The sequence below is a fragment of the Prionailurus bengalensis genome, chromosome B4 (assembly GCF_016509475.1).
Source record: "Prionailurus bengalensis isolate Pbe53 chromosome B4, Fcat_Pben_1.1_paternal_pri, whole genome shotgun sequence".
Taxonomy (NCBI): domain Eukaryota; kingdom Metazoa; phylum Chordata; class Mammalia; order Carnivora; family Felidae; genus Prionailurus; species Prionailurus bengalensis.
Window position 1 is genome coordinate 40,390,013 of NC_057358.1, and position 23,607 is coordinate 40,413,619.

At 42.8% G+C, this 23,607-nt stretch overlaps 1 protein-coding gene and 2 long non-coding RNA genes across 4 annotated transcripts in view; 1 reads left to right on the forward strand and 2 right to left on the reverse strand.

The window, feature by feature from the left end:
• Positions 1–9,105: 9,105 nt before the first annotated feature.
• LOC122472521 lies at positions 9,106–13,131 on the reverse strand. Its single transcript, XR_006294460.1, has 3 exons — positions 12,550–13,131; positions 11,963–12,049; positions 9,106–9,835 (listed from the first exon to the last, which is right to left on the reverse strand). It is a non-coding gene; the product is annotated as an uncharacterized LOC122472521 (long non-coding RNA).
• Positions 13,132–16,595: 3,464 nt separating this feature from the next.
• On the reverse strand, positions 16,596–20,551 carry LOC122472162. Of its 2 annotated transcripts, none has more exons than XR_006294374.1 (3): positions 19,848–20,551; positions 18,236–19,087; positions 16,596–17,472 (listed from the first exon to the last, which is right to left on the reverse strand). It is a non-coding gene; the product is annotated as an uncharacterized LOC122472162 (long non-coding RNA). The 2 variants fall into 2 exon arrangements; XR_006294375.1 differs by having other exon boundaries at positions 16,596–17,615.
• NTF3 (neurotrophin 3) overlaps positions 19,022–23,607 on the forward strand; it is a 67,558-nt gene continuing 62,972 nt past the window's right edge. Inside the window, exon 1 of the mRNA XM_043561401.1 lies at positions 19,022–19,128. Coding sequence (XP_043417336.1) covers positions 19,111–19,128 — 18 coding nt within the window. The 5' untranslated portion in view covers positions 19,022–19,110. The remainder of the gene's footprint in view (positions 19,129–23,607) is intronic.

Here is a 23,607-nt window from a genome sequence, read left to right on the forward strand (position 1 = left end):
TTTATGTTTATTTATTTTTGAGAGAGAGAGAGAGAGAGAGAGAGAGAGAGAGAGAGAGAGACAGTATGTGAGCAGGCAAGGGGCAGAGAGAGAGGAAAAAACACAGAATATGAAGCAGGCTCCAGGCTCTGAGCTGTCAACACAGAGCCCAGCTTGGGACTCAGACTCAACAAACTGTGAGATCATAACCTGGGCCGAAGTCAGACACTTAATCCACTGAGCCACTCAGTCACACCTCATCATGCCTCTTTCTTAAGCATGACACTTGTCTTCTCCTCAAAGGCAATCACTATCCTACCTTCAAAAACCACAACTTAGTTTGGCTTCTTTTAGAAACTTATTAAAAATGAAATTATGATACTATGTAAGCTTTTTTGTCTGCCTTTCTAAAATGTTTATTTATTTACTTTTGAGAGGAGGGGAAGGGGTAGAAAAATGGGAAAACAGAGAATCCTAAGTAGGCTCCATGCTGTCAGTACAGAACTGGTCAAGGGTCTGGAACCCAGATACCAGAAGACCATGACCTGAGCCAAAACCAAGAGTCAGACACTTAACCAACTAAGCCACCCAGGTACCCCTTTTTTGTTTGTTTGTTTTTTATTGTTGTTGTTGTTCAATATATTGGAAGTTAGATTTACCTATGTTTGTTACATGTAGCAATAATTCGTAATTTTTCTTTCCTATAGAATATTCCATTCTATGAATATGCCACATACAGTTGAGGGGCATCTACGTTGTTCCCAAAATATTGCTACTACAAACATTTTGCAAGTCTTTTGGTGCAGAAGCATAACATATTTCTGTTAGGTATATATTTTGTAGTGGAATTGCTGGGCCAAAGATAAGTGTATGTTCACCTTTAATAAGTACTGATAAAACAGTTTTCTAAAATAATTGTACCAACTTATATTCCCACTAGCAGTATGTGACACTTCTAGTTGCTTTACATCTTTACCAACATTTGGTATTGCCAGTTTTATTTTGTTTTTTTGTTTCATTTTTGTTTTTGTTTTTTGTTTGTTTTGGTTTGGTTTTGGTTTTTAGCCATTATGGATTGAATGTGGTGGTATTGCTTTGTGGTTTTAATTTGCATTCCCATTTTGACTAAGGAGATTGTACAACTTTGCATTTAGATATTCTATTTAATGAAGTGTTTTCAAGTTCAAGCCTTTAACCATTTTTCTATTGTATTGCCTTACTTTTTCTAATTTATTTGTACTAGTTATTTATATGTTCTGGGCATAAGTCCTTTGTTCCTGATAAGTGTTGTAAAAATCTTCTCTGACTTGTCCTTTAACTTTTTTTAAAAAATTTTTTTTTTCAACGTTTATTTATTTTTGGGACAGAGAGAGACAGAGCATGAACGGGGGAGGGGCAGAGAGAGAGGGAGACACAGAATCGGAAACAGGCTCCAGGCTCCGAGCCATCAGCCCAGAGCCCGACGCGGGGCTCGAACTCACGGACCGCGAGATCATGACCTGGCTGAAGTCGGACGCTTAACCGACTGCGCCACCCAGGCGCCCCTGTCCTTTAACTTTTTAATGGTACCTTTAGAGAAACCTTAAATTTAATATAGTCCAATTTATTAATCTTTTCCTTTGTGATTAGTGTTTTGTTTTTTGTTTTTTTTAATGTCTTAAGAAATCTTTTCCTGGGGCGCCTGGGTGGCGCAGTCGGTTAAGCGTCTGACTTCAGCCAGGTCACAGTCTCACGGCCCGTGAGTTCGAGCCCCGCGTCGGGCTCTGGGCTGAAGGCTCAGAGCCTGGAGCCTGTTTCCGATTCTGTGTCTCCCTCTCTCTCTGCCCCTCCCCCGTTCATGCTCTGTCTCTCTCTGTCCCAAAAATAAATAAAAACGTTGAAAAAAAAATTTTTTTTAAAAAAGAAATCTTTTCCTATCTTAGGGCCATGAAAAATTTTTCATGATATATTCTATATGCTTTATAATTTTACCTTTCACATTTAGGTTTGCAATTCAACTATAGTTGATTTTTGTATATAGTATGAAATAGAGGCAAGATTCATATTTTTTCACGTGAATATCTCATTCATCCAACACAGTTTATTTTTTTTAATTATTCTTTCTCCACGTCTTTCAGTGCCATGGGTGATCATATACTCTGGATCTGCTGCTGCATTCCTTATGCCAGTCCATTAACATATTATTATGTTTTTTTTTAACTTTTATTTTTAAAAAAATTTAATGTTTATTCATTTTTGAGAGAGAGAGAGAGAGAGAGAGAGACAGAGTGTGAGTGGGGGAGGAGCAGAGAGAGAGGGAGACAGAATCCAAAGCAGGCTCCAGACTTCAGGATCCAACTTTCAGCACAGAGCCTGACGTGGGGCTCAAACTCACAGTGAGATCATGACCTCAGCTGAAGTTGGATGCTTAATGACTGAACCACCCAGGCATCCCAATGTATTAGTTATGTTCTTGTGCAAATACCACAATGTCTTAAGTAATGTAACTTCACAATGACCCAGGATATTAGGTAGTATATAAGTCATTAACTTTGCTGTTCTTTAAGACCGATTTGGCTCAACTTGGTGGTTTACAGAAAATTTTAAAATATAAACTTGAGAATCAGTTCATCAGTTTACACACACACAGACACATACACACACTTTCCTTTTATTTTGTTTGGGATTATATCAAATGAATAAACCAGTTTGAGAAGAATTGACATCTTTATAGTATTGAGTCTTCTAACTTATGAACATGGTACATCCTTTCTTATAAATCTTCCTTAATCTCTGTCAATAATGTTTTGTATTTCTCTATATAAAGCTGTTATACATCTGTCCCTAGACTTATACTTAGATACAAATGTTTTTATTCCATTGAAATGGTATTTTTTTTAGATTTCAAATTATAATCACTTGCTGCTAATAAATGAAAAGATTTTTTTTTTTTGCAAATAACATGTGTTTGGGTTTAGTTCCCTACTACTCCACTATTAGTTCTGTCTCACCTGCAGCATGCTGTTTTTCTCTTTTCTGGCCTTTGGAACTACTGTTTTCCCCAACCCCAACATTAACATCTTAAACAAACCTTTTGTTATTCATTTTATGGTTATCATAGAGACAACAACAAGTAACCTTGAATTATTAGAGTTTAATACACATTAGTACTAGTATCCCTTCCTAAAGAATGCCAGGATCTTAGAACACTTTACTCATTTACAACTTGACTATTCCTTGTGCTTGGTTGTCATGAATTTAATTCTGTAAGATATTTTATGGTTTCATACAGTTAGTATTCTTTCACACTTGCCACATATTTAACTTTTCTGTCACTGCTTTTTGTTGTTTTCTTTCCTATATTTTCTTACTTTTGTATGAACTCATTTTCCTTATGTAAGAATAACTCCGTTTAATATTTAAACAGATTTTTAAATAACAAATTATCTCAAAGTTTAATTAGCTGAACACAACTTCACATATTTTGAAGGCTATTTTATTGGATAAAGAATTCAAGATTCACTGTTGTTTTCTTCTATATTTTGATATTTTCTTGTCTTCTTACCCTCATTGTTTTTTCTGATAAGTCATTGGGAAATCTTATTGCAGTTGAAGATAATGTGTCTTTTTCTCTGGTACGTACTTTCATGTTTTTCTTCTTGTCTTTGATTTCAGCAGATTTATTGTGATGTGCAGTGCAGTTTTCTTGACATTTACCCCATTCCAGGTATGCCAAACTTCTTGAATATGTGGTTGGTGTCTTTCATCAACTTTTGAAAATACTTGACCATTATGTCTGTCGATATTTTTTCTGCACCATTCTCTTTTCCTCTTCCTACTCAGGCACCAATTATATGTGTATTTGCTCTCTCTTCTATGTATCATATGTTTTTGAAATCCTAATATTTGTCCACTCCACGCTTCTAACTGGATTTTTGAGGTACACTAATCTCCTCTTCAGTGTATTTAAACAGCATTCTTAACTTTGTGTTGTGTTTTTCAGTGCTAGTATTTATATTTGATTCTTTTAAATAGATTCATGATATTCCTCATCTTACTATTAATTTTTTAACATTGTTTTAAAATCTGTGTCTATTAACTTCAATATACTGATATCCTTGGGTTTTCTTCCAGTTGTCTGATTTTTTTCCTCTTGTTTCTTACTCATTTGGACATGTTTCCTGGTGTGTGTAAAAAGAACAGTTATGCATATAATTGAAGCATGGTGTACTTCAGTAAGGATTTTCTTTTGTTTCTGTTAGACACTTGAGCTAAGAAAAGATTATCTGAATCCTATTTTGAGCTGATTGAAACTTGGGTTTCTGTCATTGCAAAAGTGGTTCTATTTTTGGTTCCCCCTTATCTTAAGAAGTAGCCTTTCAACAATCAAAATTGAAAGCACTTCTCAGTGATTCTTGAACTCCAATTTTTACCTCTGAAGTCTAGAGAGATTACTGAAAGTTCACCTCAGTTTTTCATTCTCTCAGCTGCCACTTAAAATCAGCATCTGCTCTAGAGAAAAATGCAGCTGAAGACCAGTTTCACTTCTCTATGCTCCCCTTTTCTCTTAGATCTTGTCCCCTCATGGTTCGTGCTGCTGTGGTAGCTTTCCAATTATTTCAAACATATTTTTTCCCTCAATATTTTAGTATGGGAATTTTCAGATATAAAGAAAATGTTATTTTACATTGAACAGACACATACCCATAGACCAGATTCTATTATTTACATTTTTTCATGATTGGCTTATTTCATGTATCCCCATCTATCTATCCTTCTGTCCATCCATCAATTCAACTTTTTATATGCATTTTAAAATATATTAAGGCCATGAGACACCTCCCTTTAAATATTCAGCATGCATTTCATTAACTAGAGTTCAATATTGCTTTAGAGACATTTTTCTTTAGACACAAAAATTTACATTAAATGAATTTTGTAAATTTTAAGTAAACACAGATTGAGTTTTGACAAATGTATACACTGTATAATCCAAACCTCTAGCATTCATGCCTCTTTCCCATTATTTCCCACTCCAACCACCCCAGACGCAACAGCTATTACAATTTTCTTGTACAATAGATTATTTTTGCTTATTGTAAAACTTCATAAATATGGAAGCACATACAGCATATGATTTTGTGTAAGGCTTAATTCAATATAATATTTCTGAAGTTCATATTGTTCTGTGTATCCATAATTTGTTCTTACTTTGTTGCTGAAGAGTATTCCATTACATGAATATACAAACTTTGGATAAGCTTGGTTATTCAGTCTCCGATTGAAAGACATCTAAGACATTTGTATCCTTTGCCTTGTTCCTGATCTTAAGGAAAATGTGTTCAAAAGTTCACCATTATTATGTCAGTTGTTGGTATTTTATAGATTCCTTTTATCAGATTAAGGAAGTTCTCTTTTGTTGTTAGTTTGGTGTGTGTGTGTGTGTGTGTGTGTGAATTATAAATAGATGTTGGATTTAATATTGTCAAATGCTTTTCCTGAATCTATTAAAAATATACTGTATTTTTCTTTATTATATCCACAGAGTGAATTACATTGATTGTTTTTCTGACTTTGTATTACTAGGGTAAATCCTACTTGGTGATAATATATATTACTGCATTCTATGTGTTCATATTTTGTTAAGAATTTTTACATTTATGTTCATAAGAGATACTGGTCTACAACTTTCTTTAGTATTTCTTTATCTCTTCACTTTTTTCTTTTTTCTCCTTTCTTTCTTTTTTCTTTCTTTCTTTTCTTTCCTTTTAAATAATGTCCCTATCAATTTACCCAAGGGATACAGGAGTGCTGATGCATAGGGGCACTTGTGCCCCAGTGTTTATAGCAGCACTTTCAACAATAGCCAAACTGTGGAAAGAGCCTAAATGTCCATGAACTGATGAATGGATAAAGAAATTGTGGTTTATATACACAATGGAGTACTACGTGGCAATGAGAAAGAATGAAATATGGCCCTTTGTAGCAATGTGGATGGAACTGGAGAGTGTTATGCTAAGTGAAATAAGTCATACAGAGAAAGACAGATACCATATGTTTTCACTCTTATGTGGATCCTGAGAAACTTAACAGAAGACCATTGGGGAGGGGAAGGAAAAAAAAAAAGGGTAGAGAGGGAGGGAGCCAAAACATCAAAACATAAGAGACTCCTAAAAACTGCGAACAAATTGAGGGTTGATGGGAGGTGGGAGGAAGGGGAGGGTGGGTGATGGGTATTGAGAAGGGCACCTGTTGGGATGAGCACTGGGTGTTGTATGGAAACCAATTTGACAATAAATTTCATATTTAAAAATAAATAAATAAATATATTTAATTGATCTTATAATAAATAAACAAACAAACAAACAAATAAATAAAGTCCCTATCAAACTTTGGTATTAACATTACACATATAACAAATTGTGAAGTGTTTTAAATCTGATACTACTCCTTCCATAAATTTTTATGGAATTTGTCAGTGAAACCATATTTCTCTATTGTTTCATTGGTGGAAAGGTTTATGATAACTAATTGAATTTTTCTAATAGATAAAAGGCTATTTACACATTCTATTTTACCCTGCTCAAATATTTTGTCCGTTTCATCTACATTGTCAAATTCATTGCATGAAATTGTTCATGATAGTCTCTTGTTTTCTATTTAATATCAGTAGGATCTGAGTGATAATCCCTTTTCATTCTTGATATTGGTTATTTCCTTCTCTTTCATTTCCAGTCTAGCTAGGAGATAACCAATTTTGTTGATCTTTTCAAAGGGCAAATTTTAGCTCTATTAATTTCTGTCTCATTTTTTTTCTCTTACCTATATGATTTCCTTCTTCCTATTTGCTTTTGGCTTACTTTCCCTTTCTCTTTCTAAATTTCTAAGATGAAACATTTGGTCATTGATTTTTAGACCTTTTTTCTTTCTAATATAACATTTAAGTGTGTCACTTTCCCTCTAAACACTGTTTTATCCATATCCCACAGAGTTTGATATGTTGTATTTTTTTACCATAGATATCAGAATATACTCTAATTTCCCATATGATTTCTTCTTTGACCTATGGAATAGCTAAAAGTGTGTTGCTTAATTTCTAATTACTTAAGGGTTTCTATGTATCTTATTATTGATTTTGAGTTTTACTCCACTGTAGTTAGAGAACATACTCTGTGCAGTTTTGTTCTTTAAATCTAATGAGGATTGTTTTATTATCCAGCATATCGACTTTCTTTGTAAACAAACCATGTACTTGATAAGAATGTGTATTCTGGGGACGCCTGGGTGGCTCAGTCCATTGAGCACCTGACTCTTGATTTTGGCTCAGGTCATGACCCCAGGGTTGTGGGATAGAGCCCTGTGTTGGGCTCCCATGTTGAGTGTGGAGCCTGATTAAGATTCTCTTTCTCTCCCTCTGCCCCTCTCCCTCATTCACGTGCTTGCTCACTCTCTAAAAAAGAAAAATAATGTGTATTATTCTGTATTTATTGGGTGTAGTGTTCTACAAATAATAATTAAGTCCAGGTGATTGATAGTATCATCTTTGCCTTTATTGGTATTTAGATTAGTGTAAGTTCTACTAAATGCATAAACAAAAGTATTCAAATCTCAAGCTATCCCTGGAAATTGTTTATTTCTCCCTTTAAGCTTTTGCTACCTCATGTGTACCAGTTGGGAATTGCCCTCTAGCTAGAAACTGTAAAAGACAGAAAACTCCCTCCATCCTGTTCTCTTCTTGAAATGTCAACTCCCCTTGAGAATCTGCCAGCTTTTGTCCATTCTTTTGTCCCCAGTATGTAGAACTGTTTACACAACCATATCATAAATAAGACCTTCAGATGGCTTTTAAAAAAAATTTTTCCAGGGGCGCCTGGGTGGCGCAGTCGGTTAAGTGTCCGACTTCAGCCAGGTCACGATCTCGCGGTCCGTGAGTTTGAGCCCCGCGTCGGGCTCTGGGCTGATGGCTCAGAGCCTGGAGCCTGTTTCCGATTCTGTGTCTCCCTCTCTCTCTCTGCCCCTCCCCCATTCATGCTCTGTCTCTCTGTCCCAAACATAAATAAACGTTGAAAAATAAATAAATAAATAAATAAAAAATAAAAAAATTTTTCCAGCTTTTCTAGGTATTTTTGGTGGAAAGATTGGTATATTAGAATTTGGTCTGCTATAAATGGAAGTGAAAGTCCCTGGTAAATGTATTTTCAAAGGAAATTTTGAATTGATACATTAAAAAAATTAAATGTAACTATTTTAATTTAAAATGTTTATTGAAGGAAAAATAAGATAAAAACAGAGAGGGAGGCAAACCATAAGAGACTCTTGAATACAGAGAACAAACTGAGGGTTGCTGGAGGGGTGTTGGGTCGGGGGATGTGCTAAATGTGTGATGGGCATTGAGGTGGGTACTTGTGGGGATGAGCACTGAGTGTTATATGTAAGTGATAAATCACTAAATTCTACTCTTGAAACCATTATTAACCTATATATTAACTAACTTGGATTTAAATTTTTTTAAAAGTCAAAAAAATAAAAAATAAAATGTTTACTTATGTACCACTAAAAAAATCTTAATATATCAACTATAAACTTAATATATACATCATGTTTTGGCAAAATACATACTTGCTAAAGTGACCAGATCACTGAGATGTGATAGTTCAAGTTTGGAAGGGATCTTAACTGTCCAACCACCTATCCAAATCTGAAGCCCCTCCACAACATTGTTTGAAGGTGGTCCCAGCCTGAGCTTGACCAGTGACAGAAAAAAACTCATTAGCTATGAAGCAATTGACTCCATTTTTGGAAATTCTCTGTGTAAGAATCATCACCCTTATCCTGACTTGAAATATGCACCCTTGTAAATTCCACTCATCAATCCTAGTTCTACCCCTTGAAGTCTTCTAGAATAGTCACATTTTCATTTACATCATAACCCTGTAGATATGTGGTCTTCTTCAGCTCTTATTTATTGGATGCTGCTAGGCTCCAGAGATCCATAATGCCAAGGACAGATATTGCAGTCAGCTCTTTTACAAGGAAGGAATTAGGAGATATATAAGAGAGTAAATAATTTGACTCTAGGTTTTATGGATACCTTGATTGCAAGAAAAAAATTGTTTAATCTACCAAAGAAATAATCCCACAGCAAAGTAGATCCTTTGCCATCTTTAATATAAAGGAAAGAAGACTTTAAAAAGCAAGAAGAATAATTTTGGGAAAAAAAGATTCACTCTGAAAAGTCTGAAAAGGTTATCTATAACATTATTGAAAAATAGAATTCATCTAATTAGTCCTCTCTTCAGAAAGGACTAACCAATGGGAAAGTATCTATTCCACTATTAAAGTTGTCCTTTGACCTCTCCTGTGATTAAAAGTATTTTCCTGTTCCTACTGCAACCTTTCCTTCTGCATGTGAAGTTAATTTTCTCTCATTTTGTCAGTGGTGCACAATGGTAACAAAATAAAGGAAATGAAATATTAAACTAAGTTGAAGCAAGTTATGAAATAAAGGAAAGAAGAAAAGGTGAGGAACGAATTAGAGGAAAATGGAAAACATTTCCAGAAGAAAAGCATGAGATATGTTTATTTCCTGAGAGTTGTATAGAGAGGAGACTAAGAACAGCATCCTGGGAATCAAGAGTTTGATTTCCACACTCTCACTGATGAGCCTCTAAATAACTTCCTCTGTAAAATGGGGGATTTGATCAGAGGAATCTCAGGCACTTTCCCATCTGAAAGAACATAAGTCATTCATTCATTGATTCGACATTGTCGCCAGTTTTCCAATTTGAGATATGGAGTGTGGACCAGTGATTCATACTTCGAATCTGCTGCCAATTATGATTCCATTCTCATCTGAACCATGGACTCCCTGCTTACCCTGGGGGGAAAAAACAGGTTTTGGTTTATTAATTTCTATGTATAGAAAGCTATTTCCAACTCGGTTGTATACTTCTTTCATTCCCTACATTTTTAATATGTCCACAGTTAATTGGAGGAGATCAATACAGGTAGAAAGACAATTGCTGTCCATCATTTTCAATGTTATTCTTTCTATTCACCCTAAGGAGCTAATTTCTAACTTTTGGACTCATTGTTGAAAGCTTTTGGCAATGCCTCTTTTACTGAGTGGGAGAAAAAACAGTGGAACTCTCTCAACCTCATGTGGAGGCAGAGAAGCTGGACATGGTGAAGCAGTGAAACACAAATCTGATGCCTCATGCTTGCTATCTTGGCAGCAGCTCCAGATTCAAAGCCCATTCATAGGCAGGTTTTGAACACTGGCTTCCCTGCTCAGTCTGAGCTCTAAGTGGTCTTTAAGTTTATGTCTATGCTAGAGGAAGTAATTTGCATGACTATAAATTGGTGACTATATGGGATTCAAATGAAATATATGTAATAAAACATCAACTGGCCATAATGTTCTACTCCAGGATTCCATAGTTCCTGAGTGGGCATTTACAGACTTATTGCTTATGAGAGACTTGAGACACTACTATTTTCCTGTGTATCTTGATGTTGCAAACAGTAGTTTTGATTAGCTTTTTAATCATTGGCACCATGTCAACGGCCTGCGCCCTTGGAAGAATTTTTGGTAACCTGGCACTATGTGGTTTTGTCCTGCTCTTGTGGAAGCTCTCTTGACTCAAGGCGGTCATGTAATTATACAAGTGTATCCTGACAAAGGAACCTGCTGAAGAGACGGGTAGGTGCTGAAACCATTCCTTTTTCCATGTACCAAATCACCGTTCTGATGTGTGTTACATGCACCTAGAAAGACACACGAAGGACCCACAGATGGACCTAAACTTATTCGACTTCATCCTCCATTTTTTTTTCCTTCCCTCACCACCCCAGGACAACCTTGAGCCCAGGAGAACTGACTCTGGATATTGCAGCCTTCCTACTGCTGGTCTTAGCCTTGGACTATAGACAGGAGAGCCAATTCACATCTGAGCTCCTCCCAGTGTTCTTAAGCAAGTTGCTTGTCCCCTTCTTGGCTTTGGTTTCTTCACCTGTTAAAACACCACTCTCTCAAGGTTGGATGGTGTAAAGGTAACAAGCAGTTGGATTCAAACCTCTGTTTTGGCCCTCATTTACTACCTATGTATACTTGGGCAAGTTATATAAACTCTTTATGGCTCAATTTTTTAAATCTGTAAAGTGAAATCGTAATAGTACCTACCTATAAATCATTTAATCCTTAGAAAAACCCTACAGAGCACATAATATTATTTCCACTTTACAGATTTAAAAAATTGAGATCTAGGTGGGGACACTAACTTGGCTAAGATCAATCACATAGGAGCTGAGACACGAACACCGGCTCTGGTCTAGTACTAAATTAAGACCAGCATACACAAACACACATGTGTGCATACATCTATACATACACACAGTGCTTGAAACAGTGCATGGCATATTATGCTAACATTATTAACAGTACCTGGTATTCAGTAAACACTCAATAAATGTTACCTATTGTTATGATGATTATGATGATGATGATCTGTAAAGAAGTTCCTACCTGCTAACATGCCTTCCTGCACTGGGCATTTATGTTTCTATGAGGCCCCAGCTTGGGTACTCATTGTTGCTTGAGCATTATTTGCATTCTGAAGGGGGCCTGAGGACAGCCTGCTCTGAGGGTGAGAACAGGAGCAGAACTGCCAGTGAACTGACTGGTAAATATAGAAAATCATCAGATGGGTTGGCTGCATGGGTATATCTGTCTGTCTGTTTGTGTGTGTTGGGGAAAGTAGAAGTATGTAAGCTTATTTTAATTTGAACTCAGCTTTTCTTGGCCTCCACGAACTGTTAACACCTCTTTTTGGTGTTTTGTGGGAATTCTGGGCATAAGGTCTTTAAAGTAAAAAAACTCTATGATTAATTACCCTTCCTCAGTTTTCCTAGACCACTGAAGTGAAGAGAATGTTTTCAAGGATACATGGGTAATAGAATGAACCTTCTCTGCCCCTCACTCCACCCTGTAAAATGAGTACAGTACCTAACTTGCCAGTGGAGAGTGAGGACTGGTCTCAAGGTCAGGAGGATGGATGAAGTGACCTTTTCCAGGTTCCCCCAGCCTTGAATTCTGAGGAGAGATGGGTATGAAGAGAGTATTCATAGGATGTGTTATTATATGTTGTCATACACATAGCTAGACTGGCTTACTCCTATTTAAGGGTAAGGAGACCTGGGTCCCCATTAGCCTTAAATACTTGGGAAATCTTCACCTTTAGATTTTTATACATTTGCTTCCCAGACTTTTCCTCCTGCCCCCCCCCCACCCACCTCTTAGTTCCTACTAAGGGTAGTAAGTGGAAGGTGTGGGCAGAGATTTTTCTAATCCTCAATCCTACCCCAAGTACCCAACTAGAGAAAATACCAAAATGACTTCAATACTCAATGGAAGGTATTGTGTGATGCAAACATTCAACTTTCCAGCATCTTGTGTCCATTTTCCAGCAGGTCATGGAATAGGCAAAAGGCAGGCTGCACTCAACACTGATGGTCCCAGTGGTTATGGGCAGGAACACTTCCACTATATGGACCACCAGGGAAACTCAACCATACTTTGTACAGAGATATTACCTGGATGTGGCTTGTAACCAGTTGGGAGTCTCCACCCACAGACATCACTCTGAGGCTACTGTAGGTGGAAAGCAGGTAATACAAAACCCTCAACTTTATTCAAATTAATGTATTTCTTTGTTTTCTTATCTATATTCCTAATTACACAAGAAAATGAGGTTACATTCCTTTTACACATGGTAAAACCAAGACACTGGAAAGGTTAGTGAAGTCCCCCAGCTCACAAAGCAGCAACAAAGCTAGTTCATGTTCTAATTCTTCCAGGCTACAGCTCATAGACATTATCTGGGTTTCACCATCTTTCAGAATTGCTCAAAATTCTTCCAGCATAAATTAAAATCTATGCTCCACCTACCATCTTCCATTTCCTCCTAGGCATTCAAATGTTCTTCTGCCCCCAGGCCCTTCCCCAGAAGAAGGAAGCTACAGTAAAAAGACCAGCAGGTGGGAGTAGGAGTGGTGGGAAACCTGACCTGGAACCTGTCCCTTCAACCTGCTCCCAGCCTATAAGATCAAAAGCATCTGCATATTTTGAAACATCCAAATCAGTCCTATTTTTCACATTCATATCAAAAATTTGGTTATGTCAGGGGCGCCTGGGTGGCGCAGTCGGTTGGGCGTCCGACTTCAGCCAGGTCATGATCTCGCGGTCCGTGAGTTCGAGCCCCGCATCAGGCTCTGGGCTGATGGCTCAGAGCCTGGAGCCTGTTTCCGATTCTGTGTCTCCCTCTCTCTCTGCCCCTCCCCCGTTCATGCTCTGTCTCTCTCTGTCCCAAAAATAAATAAAAAACATTGAAAAAAAATTTAAAAAAAAATTTGGTTATGTCTAAATACAACCATAGAGGGCTCAAGAAACAGCTGGCTGGTGAGCGTACACAGCTTAGCAGATAAATGAAAAAGACTGATTTCTCTCACCATTTGTTAATCTGAACCTCCAATATGAAATGCTGGCATCCCTAATGAGACGGCTAGCCTATTGAGTATTTTATTATCCAAAGATGGAATTAATAGCTGTGCCATATCTATGTCAAACCTAGGCAATAAAACTTTATGAGTCCTTCCCCATGAAATATTTTGTTTATGTCACATGAGTCTAATCTAATGTTCTTTTTTTTCTTTTTCTTCACTTCCCCACCCCCCACCCTTTTCCCTGCCCTCTTTGTCTCCTGAGGCCTATTCCCTTTGGAAGTGCATTAGTTACCTAGGAAACCTTAATGTCATTTTTTATATGAGTGGAGTTTGGTGCAGCATAAAGTTAATTTATAGGGTGGTTAGGAATTCATGTCATGACTGGTGAAATAGGAGACTTTATTATGATTTCTAGATCCACCTGTGTGGTAGGAATACATACCTTCCCTCTATCATTATGGGTAATTTCTTGAAACATAATTATGAATATGTATGCTATTTCACAAAATGAGTTGATCCATTGTTATTCAATGCAATTCATCATATTGTTCAATCTAAGCCCTAGAACATAATTAGCAATAACAACAAACCAATAATATACTAGGCAATCTGTTACAAGTTGAAGGACATGGTGGAATTTCCTTTTACATGATGAGGCAGTTCTGCCTTAGAGACAAAGAACAAACAAGATGAGATTCTGAAATCCTTCAACTACGTCTTTCATGCTCTCTGAGGCCCGCATTAGGAAACTAAATTCCAAATATGTCCACTACTTCATTCTGCTATGTTCTTTCTGTCTTTGTCCAAGGGAAAAATATATAACCATAAAGCTCATTAATGAAATGTTTCAAGACAGCTTACAAGTAACAAAGAGGACATTCCGGAGCTTTTTCTAAAGGCTAAGATCCCCCACCCGTGTGGTTGGCGGTGTTTCCGGTAGAAAGGCTATCAGATTGGGAGTTGGTGCCTTCACTGTGCTGGACTGTGCCCAGCATTTTAAATCAATTAGTTCATGTGGCCCCCATAATACTCCTATGAGGTTGGCATTGTTTCTGCCAATTACAGACAGTTTCTGAGAAGTTCAGGAACCTATCAAAGGCACACAGCTACCAGTGAAGAAGGGAGCATGGAATCTAGGTTTGTACAATTCCAAGACCCACTCTTTTAATGAGTTCTACTTCCTGATCTGTTACTATGTTTGGTTTTTTGTTTGCTTGTTTGTTCGTTTATTTCCCTGGGGAAATTTATGGAGAAGCCAGAGCCTTAGCATCCTTAACTATTAAATGTAGGGGGTGGGGGGACACAGAGGCTGACAGAATTAGATCTGTCTCCCTACTCTGTTGAGAGCTCAAGGTTGATAGTATCAAAGCTGCTCTTCCTCAAGATGATGGACATTTTAGGGAAGACCTGGGTTCACTGAATAAACATAAAGTCACTTAGTTTTCTACAGATATCTGTACCCATTTTGAAAAAAAAAAAATAATGGCTCCCACCACTCTTCAGGACATTTGGGCGGAGTCGCTAATTGGCACCATGGGCTCACATGACTGTTGGCTAATAATGCTATAGTTACAAGTGTGTAGTAATGGGTGGGCAGCCAGGAATCTTTTGAGTACCAGGAGCCAAGGTAACACACAGCCTTACTGGGCCCTTAAATTTGCAATCCCTATGCAAACACCTTTTGCAGGCACTTTAATTGTTTCAGAAACATAGACTTTCGGGCTCCAGGAGCTCAAGCAACTGTCTGAGTGAGTGGGGGTGGGGATGGATGGACAGGGTGGAGCAAGAGAAAGTAGGTGCAAGCATTCTGCAAACCTCTCCACAGTGCCCTCCAGCAGCAGAAGAGGCAACTTGCAGATACTTTAGGATAAGCTAAGGTGTGGAGTATAGTTTAGCAATCTAAGGCAGGAAAAAAACCCACACACAATGGGAGAGGACAAATATTCAAGGCTAGCTGTATGGTGCTGGGGAAAAGAACCAAGCTTGCCTTGCCACATGCGGTCACAGAGGGAAGGGTCCTTTGAGGCCATTCGGCCCAGTTCTCTCATTTCCTGGGTCACTGTGTCATAACGAATTAACTGCATGCCCCTACTGCACAAGACCCCCTCCCTTGTCATATGCTGAGCAGCCCCTGCAACACACAATCCATTTAACTGAAACATCCAGTAGATCAATACTATTTCTCACAAGGTAAGGGCATAATTCATTCCAACATTTCCATTTTGTTTCTGTTCAGTGTTTCAACCACAGAGTGGTGCTATTGCAAAAGATAAGGGTGGGCAGAAAGCATGCTCCAGAAATTTGCTTTAGGAGAGATTTTGTAAGGGGGCTTTCAATCACTGGATCTAGTTCCTGCCCTCACAAACAACTTTCAGGGAGAAAAAGAAAGTTAAGCAACCTAAAAATACAGTCAACAGATGGATGGCCAAGGCCATGACCAAGGAGTCAACTTGAAGAGAAGCGATTACCTGGCTAATCAGAAAAGACCTAGTCCTAGATGAACTTCCACACCCAGCACTGTCTATGGGGCATGAACTCATCAGCTTACTTCCTAGTTCTGTTCTTTGCTTTAGCTGTCTATACCACTAAGATTTTCCTCTATTTAGAGAAACGGATTTGCTTAGAAGTCCCAATGTTCTGCAGTTTTCAAATGAATCTACATTGCATACAATTATCTTTTACTTTTTTTAAAAATATACACCTTCTACTCCTTTTTCCAGTCACCTTCCTCTTTGATCACCTTGCTACTCTTGGAAGCCAAGAGAGAGACCTAGGCATCAATCCCTAGTCTTCTTTAGAGAGGAGAGAAGAATCTTTTACTCTGAAACAGAAAGGAAAACAGTGAAGGCAAAGGCAGCTTGCTGGCTAGAGGGAGATTTTCTGAAAAAGGTCTTCCACAAAGGAAAGGACCAGTAGCTCTCCATTTGGAAAAAAAGTGAGGAAAATGCATCTTTTACCCTCTGCTTCTGTCTGGTTCTCCCTCTCTCCCTCTCTCCTTCCCTCAGCCCCTCCCTCTACCCACCCCCCCTCAAAGGCACCACACATATTTGGCAAGATTAAGGTGTCACCTCTCATATTACAAGGCGTGTTGATTGCAAGCAAAGACAGACCCACCAGTGCAGGACACCCCCCCCCCCCAACTCCCAGTTGGAAAACAATACAAACTCTTCCTGTGCTTGCCTAGGTCCTGGCAAAGTGTGGCGGCCAGTCCGTGCACAGCATCTGCAGAACAAATCGGGTCTTAAACTCACTGCTGCCTTTTCTTCTTTTTTTTTTCTTCTGATTTTTCAAATTTAAGTTTGCCCCCTTCCTCCCCCTCCTCCCTCCAGACTGCCAGTGACCGAGGAGCTGCAGGCGGATCAGCCCGCACATGTTTTTAACCCTTTCCTTGCTGCAGCAGGAGCCAACTACCTCTTTCCCTGCAACCCTCGGGTTACTGGAGGACCTGGAGCTCCAGAAAGGAGCCCCTAGAACTTGGCCAGTGGAGCTGAAACTGGGCCTGAATCCTTCGTTTGACAGCGGAGGTGGGGGTGAAGTGCGGGAAGTGGGGGAGGGCAGGGAGGCGGGCCAGAGCTCAGGGAGAAAACCAGAACCCAGCAGATCACGCCCAATCCAAACCTTCATGGTGCTGTGTGTGCCGAGTGGAGGGAACAACTCGGCAGCTTAATCTGGTCCGGAGGAGGACCTCAACATTTTGGCACGAGGGAGGCACTGAAGGAGGACCCCACTCTTTCCAGGGACTGCGGGAGGTGCGACCCCTGGGCCTCAGTGGGCGCTTCTGGCCGTTTTCGATGTGGCAGCCTCCAGCAGCCAGGATAATGATGAGGCAGGTACAATCTATCTAGTACGCAGCCCCCCAGGCTCCCCATCCCTTCCTACCTCCGCTCGGACCCCGCAGCCTTGCTCTGCGTCGGGTTCGGCCTGATCTGGTAGGCGCAGTGCCCGTGCTTCTCGGTGTTTGACCAAATTCTCAAACAAGTCGTAGGAATTTGGATTTTTTTAACCTGACGCCGGCTGAAACAGAATGGGTTGCTTCTTACCCACCTTGGAATGGCAGGGCATGACGAGACGAGACGGGATACTTACTTGCTCCCCTCCCCCAATCGCGCGTGAATCGAAAGGTCCTGGCACGAGATGGGGCCAAAGAGTGGCAGAGACTGCAGGGAGGAAGTGGTAGGGGGCTCAAGGACGGAGTCCGCCACGCCCTGGCCCGGGGAGCTGAGCCGGAGGGGGTCAGGAGCACAAAAATCCGCTCCAAGGCTCTGAATTTCTCCTTGACCCCTAAGCGACATTCTCTCCCCCCCCCCCCCCTCACTTCTCTCGATGGCAAATGGACGAAAGCAAGATGACTTAACTCGGTAAATTTAGAGAGAACGATCTCAGAACAAGTGGGGTCTAATGGGCAGCTAAAATTATCTCGAAATAAGAGATTTTGCCCCCTCCCTCCCATCCTTCCCTCGAATAATCTATGGGTGGGGGAGTGAGCGTCACAACTTTCCAAGCGCTACTATGAGGTTTGTTTGTGGCTTTTGCCTTTTCTGCTTCCCCGCGCTGTCCCCGCGTGCAGACTGGTGGGTGCTGGGCGGGTGCTCAGCTGCAGGGCCCCATCCTAGGAAGGGGCTTAGAAGAAGTTGGAGGCTGGGTGAAATGGGAGTCTTCGATCCATCCCCCTCTTCCTCCACGTTCACGTTCTCGCAAACACACACACACACACACGCGCGCGCGCGCGCGCGCGGCCGCCCCTTCCTAGGTCCCCCTGAACCCCGCCTCCCCCTACCTCTTGACTCCGCTGTCCTTGACCTCCCGCACAGCGTCCTGGGTACTGGTCCCTCAGAGCAGCGAGTTCGCTGGGGAGTGATTGTCCTTGGGCGTGTTCGCGTTGTGGGGTGGGGGAAGGAGTGACGGGTGGGCTTGATAGGAGGTGGGGAGAGATCTAGAGCTGGAAGGGTCTAAGGTTTGGAGGAGGAGTTTGCACATTAGACCCAAGCCGCCAGGGGGAAGGGGCAAGAAAGGCCCTTCTGCCTAGAGAGGAAAATCTTAAATAAAAAGAAAGAAAAAAAAAAGATCAAAAGGAAGTTTCTCAAGAAAAAAACAAATAAGACAGGCTGAAGACATTAACATGTAAAATACAGTGAAAAGTTGAATATTTCGTTTTTTCCTGGATCTCTAAGGGGGATAGTGAAGCCTACTATTAACTTGGAAGTTTTTGGTGTTTTTCTTTTAGAGAGGCTAGGAAAGATGACCTCGTCGCCCCACTGCCCACCCCACGCCAGCCCCAAGTCGGAGGGGCACAGGGGCTTGGGCTGGCAAGGCGCGCGGCGGCCGGGCGCGGGGGCGGGTGGCGCGGCGCTGAAGGGGTTAAGGCGCTGAGCGCGGAGCCATCTGGCCGGGTTGGCTGGTTATAACCGCGCAGATTATGTTCACGGGACTCAGAGTTGAAGGCTCCTCTCCCTACCGAGCAGCTCCGCGCGCGGCCCCGCGAGAGAGCCCGGCGCAACTACTTTCTTCCCGTTTCTTTCTTTCTTTCTTCTTCTCTTTTTTTTCCCCCTGCTGGGTAGTGGAGGCGGCGGGGTGGGAGAGACTTTGAATGACCGAGTTTGCGTCCACCTTTCTCTTCATGTCGACGTCCCTGGAAACAGTCACACGGATGCCATGGTTACTTCTGCCACGGTAAGGGGAGGCGGGTACGTTGGGTGGGCACGTTCAGGGGTGGGAAGCTGAGTAGGGGGATTTTCCAGTGGACTAGCGCGGGGGGTCCCCAACTCTGCACCCCGCCCCCACCTCCATCGCTCGGCTCTGGCTCACTTTCCCGGGCTTGTGCCTTCCCCGAAGTTTGCGCTGGGATCTGCCCAGGCCGAGGCTCAACCGCAACCACCCCCTCCCCACCACACACTCAAACACACACACACACACACACACACACACACACACACACACACACACGGACACTCCTCCCCACCTCTTCTCCCGTCCCTGGGCTGCCCGAGAAACCGCCCAATATCTGGGAAAGTGATCAGGTTTAAGGGACCTGGATTGGAAATGGGGGCGGAGGCGAGGGGAAATAGGGACGACGGAAGGGCAGCGAAGAGGTTCAGCAGAACCGCCCTCCAACCCCCAATCAACACACCCGTCTGCTCCTGCAGAGAAGGCTCCCCGTGCATCCTGTAACAAAAGGGGGTGGCAGACAGATCCCGCGCAGGGAAGAGTCGAGCGTGTCACCACGGCTCCCCGGCACGCGCCCGGCGCCCGGCTCCCAACATCGCGGGGCTCCTTGCATGCCTCCCCCTCCCTGGTCCCGGGCGTGGGCTGGGGGAGGGGACTCGGAGCTCCGGACTGGGACGCCGACTTCCGAGTTTGGGAGTTGCAACTCCTCGCCCGGCGCGGCGTACCTGTGCTGGAATACTCTTGCCTCTTCCGAAAGCTTTTCTCGGCAACGGCCACGCACCCCGGACTCCTTGTGGCCAGCGCCCACCCCGCGGCTACCCCACCCCGGGTCTCTGCGCAGATGTCGGAGCTCCGCGCGTTCTCCGTGCATCTGGGACCGCGCGGGGAGCGGCGGGCAAGCTGGCCGGGCAGTCCCTGGGGAATTCCTCGCCGTTTCTCCGAGCCAGCTCTCGGAATTTGAGGCGGCGGTGTGGGAAGGCTGGGAGACCGGGGACCGGCGGAACTAGGTCGGAGTCAAAAGGACCCCCGGTGGGCCAAATTACCCCATTGCCCCAAAGCGCTACTCCTACTCCAAATGAATCTGGGACGCTTGGAAGTTGAAGGTTTGGGAAAGGAGGGGTGGGGGAGGGGACTCTGGTGCTTTCGGGCGCCAGTGGGTGCGCGGCGAGGAGGCGCTGCTTCTTTGGGGGGAGTTTAGCTGCTGCATTCCTCAGCTGCGCTTTAAATGCACGGAACTGAGACCCTCGCGCCGAACCGGGTGGGGGCTGCTAACCGGTAAGGGCTCCTCCCACGTCTGGGAGCATTCCAGGTGGAGGAAACAGTGAACTGGACCGCCTCCTTTAGACCTCTGGCGGCGGGCGGCAGGTTCAGAGTCGGAGTGGAGGCAGCTTCCTGGACTCAGCCGGAGCGCTGGGCTCAGAGCAGGAGAGCTGGGGCGCCTCGCGCGGGGGGGCGAGGGGGGCTGGGGGGGGCTGTTTATGTGTGCGAAGAGCAGGGGGCGGGAGCTGGGAGGTTTGGCATGAGAGGAGGTGGGTGTCACTCCTGGAACCTATTAGAGAAGGTGCTGGACGACCTGCTTTTTCATAAAGAGATGTCCTCTCCCAGCCGACAGACCTGAGAGCGAGAAAAACACCTAAGCCCTCTGCCCTAAATGTCGGGAGGGGAGAAAGTTGTAACATAGAGGGAACTTTGCAGTTGGTTCCGTTTTCCCTACACCCAGAAATTCTCCAGCATACTCAGCCTGGCTCCCTCCCGCCCCCAATTCCTTCCTGGCATGTTGCACAAAGAAAGTTGAGAGGTAGAATTTAGGGGACAAAATCCAACCGCCTCTGCCTTGGGCTCAGACACTTAGACCTGGGTATGGTGTTGGGAGTGGGGAGGGGGAGAGGAGAAGAAAGCAGGCTCTGTGAACAGTGTTGGAGGAAAATAGCAAGTCTGCGGGCCTGCAGCAAGGAGCGTGTAAGATTTTGCAGTTGGTAAGGACGGGATTGTAGCTGGAATTGGAGGGCTGGGTTCTGTGTGAATGGATCTGCTTTGCTAGGGAGGGAGAGTGGGACCCTTGGGTGCTCTGTGTGGTCAGGGAAGGAGGTTTCTGGAAAGTCTCTGCACCAGGGTGTGCATTGCGGGTGGCCGGAGAGCTGGAGCTCCACCCTGCTCTGTGCACAGTGGAGGTGTGCGTTTCTGAGGAGAGTGTTGGATGCGCATATGTGTGACTGGCAGGAGATGAGAGCATGTGGGAACATAGGTGTAGCTAATGAGAAATCTGTGCCTGTGAAGGGTGTCAGAGCAGGAGGAGAGGTACAGTGTGTCGAAGACAGATGGCTTGTGCATGCCTGCACAGACACATGGAGTGGGTGTGGCGTGGGAGGGTGGCTGTGTGTAGCAGCGAAAGGTGGACGTGTGTGTGGAAGGTTGGGCTCCTGAGGATTATGGAAGGAGTGGGGGGGGGGGGGGCAGGGAGAGATTATCTGCAGAGAGCCGAGTGTGAACTTTTTGAGTGTGCATGGGGAAATGTGGTTGGGATGGCACTGGGGTGTGCAGAGGATAGGAAAGTGAGGGCTCAGGCACTCTTTATGGAGAAACAAGGCATTTACAGAGAAGGATGCTGGGTTGGGTTTTGCCTTCTCCCCCTCCCTACCTCCTCAGAGAGGAAGGAATTGGACAAGGCTTAGAATGAGGGGTATACATTTAAGGGGAAAAGCCCTGTGTGTCAGCACTAGGTGACGATCAGGGAGGACGTCCACATAAAATTGGAGTGAGGGGAGGAATATATTTTGCATTACTGGTGGCAGAGGTGCGTGTTCTATTCTGTTATTTGATGGGTTTCTTATTTAATAGAGGAATTCATTGTTACCAATTAATATTGATTATTAGTTAATATTTGTGGAATGCCTACTGGATGCTGAGCCCATTACTGGGTACTGGGGCATGGCACCGTGCCCTGGAAACATTCCTTCTCGGACTCAGCTGACTGCGGCAGTTTTGCCAAGAGGACTGAAAAGAGCTGGATGCCAGTTGAGGCCTCTTCAAGAACCATAATTCAGTCTAGAGATGTTTATGGATCTTAGGGGCCAAAGGGAACCTGACCTGAAATATATCTGTGATTTTGTAAAAAGGGGGCACAAGGATAGGGATGAGGTCTGGTTTTGTGTGTTGGGGATACAGCTGAAGGGTGTTCCTGTTCCTCATTGTGGGTGTGGGCTGGGCATGGGGGGTGGGTGCTGTGATCCAGGGCAGAAAGCAGGTCCTGATACATTTGAGGATTGAGTTTCTGGAAATGTGCAATACTTCCTCACTAGCAGGAATGAGGAATGAGACTTGACATATCGGATTGGGAGTGTTTTATTAATCTTTGATGTTTTCTGGGCTGTGAGTGTGTAGCTAACCCAGGGTGCATGTATGCACACACACACACACACACACACACACACAGTAAGGCTGAAGTTAGGTAACTAAGAGAAGGCGAGTCAGAGGATAGAAGGAATATATGTTCTGGCCCTTACGAGGGGGTAGGGCATGTTTTTTTGCAGGAATTCTGTGTGCCTGAGGAAAGATGAAAATTGTCTTGGATGCTCAGATGTGTATTTTAAGTACAGAAGGTATAGATAAAAGAAGAGCTGTAGGCTTCCGGGAGCATTTGAGGAGTGAGGGAAATGTGACATTGACTGCGTTCATATTCTGAGACAGCTAGTGAGGTCCCTGGAACAGAGCAGGAGGGGGGTGCTTTTGATTGCACATACATGCTTGCCCAGACCAGATGATAGGAAACCTCATTTATTAGGTTCTAATCATGTGAGGGCATATAATTGGGGAGACTTTATTTGACTCCTGACATTTTAAAATTCATGACATCAGAGCTGTGTCATTTTGAAGTTCTACATAATTTTTAGGTGAAATTCATCTGCGTAAGAGAGAGTTGATAAATAGGGTGTGACCATTGGTCGGAAGACCTGGTGGCAGACATTTCAGAGGATGGTGGGAATGCCTTGATTCTACTTCAGTTGTGCCCCTTTGGAGCAGTGTGATTTTGGGGAAAATGTTCTAATCCCAGGAATGACTCAATGAGAAGAAAAGTTCACTCTGCTTTCCCCCCAGTCAAAGCTTGGTATAGGGAGGAGTACAAAGCTTTACTCAGAGGTGAAGTCTCATTGAATACAGGCACTAGCATGTCTGTGACCATGGTAAAAATGAGATCTATACCCCTTCCCAAGTTGGCAACATAGTCTTAATGCCCACTGCATGTCTACTGCTCATGTACTTTGCAAAGAGAACTTTCTATAACTACCTCAGATTACTCACCCAAGAAATGGAGGCAACCTAACCGACATTGCAGTTGTCGGAAATCAGTATTCATGAAAGGTCCTTGAACTATTCTGAAGAAAGGTGGCCCCAAAATCGATGTTATTAATTATCAGAGACATTTTCCTGTTCTTTAACATGAGCTGTGTAGACCACGACATGAAAATAAATCTGACTTTGAACACA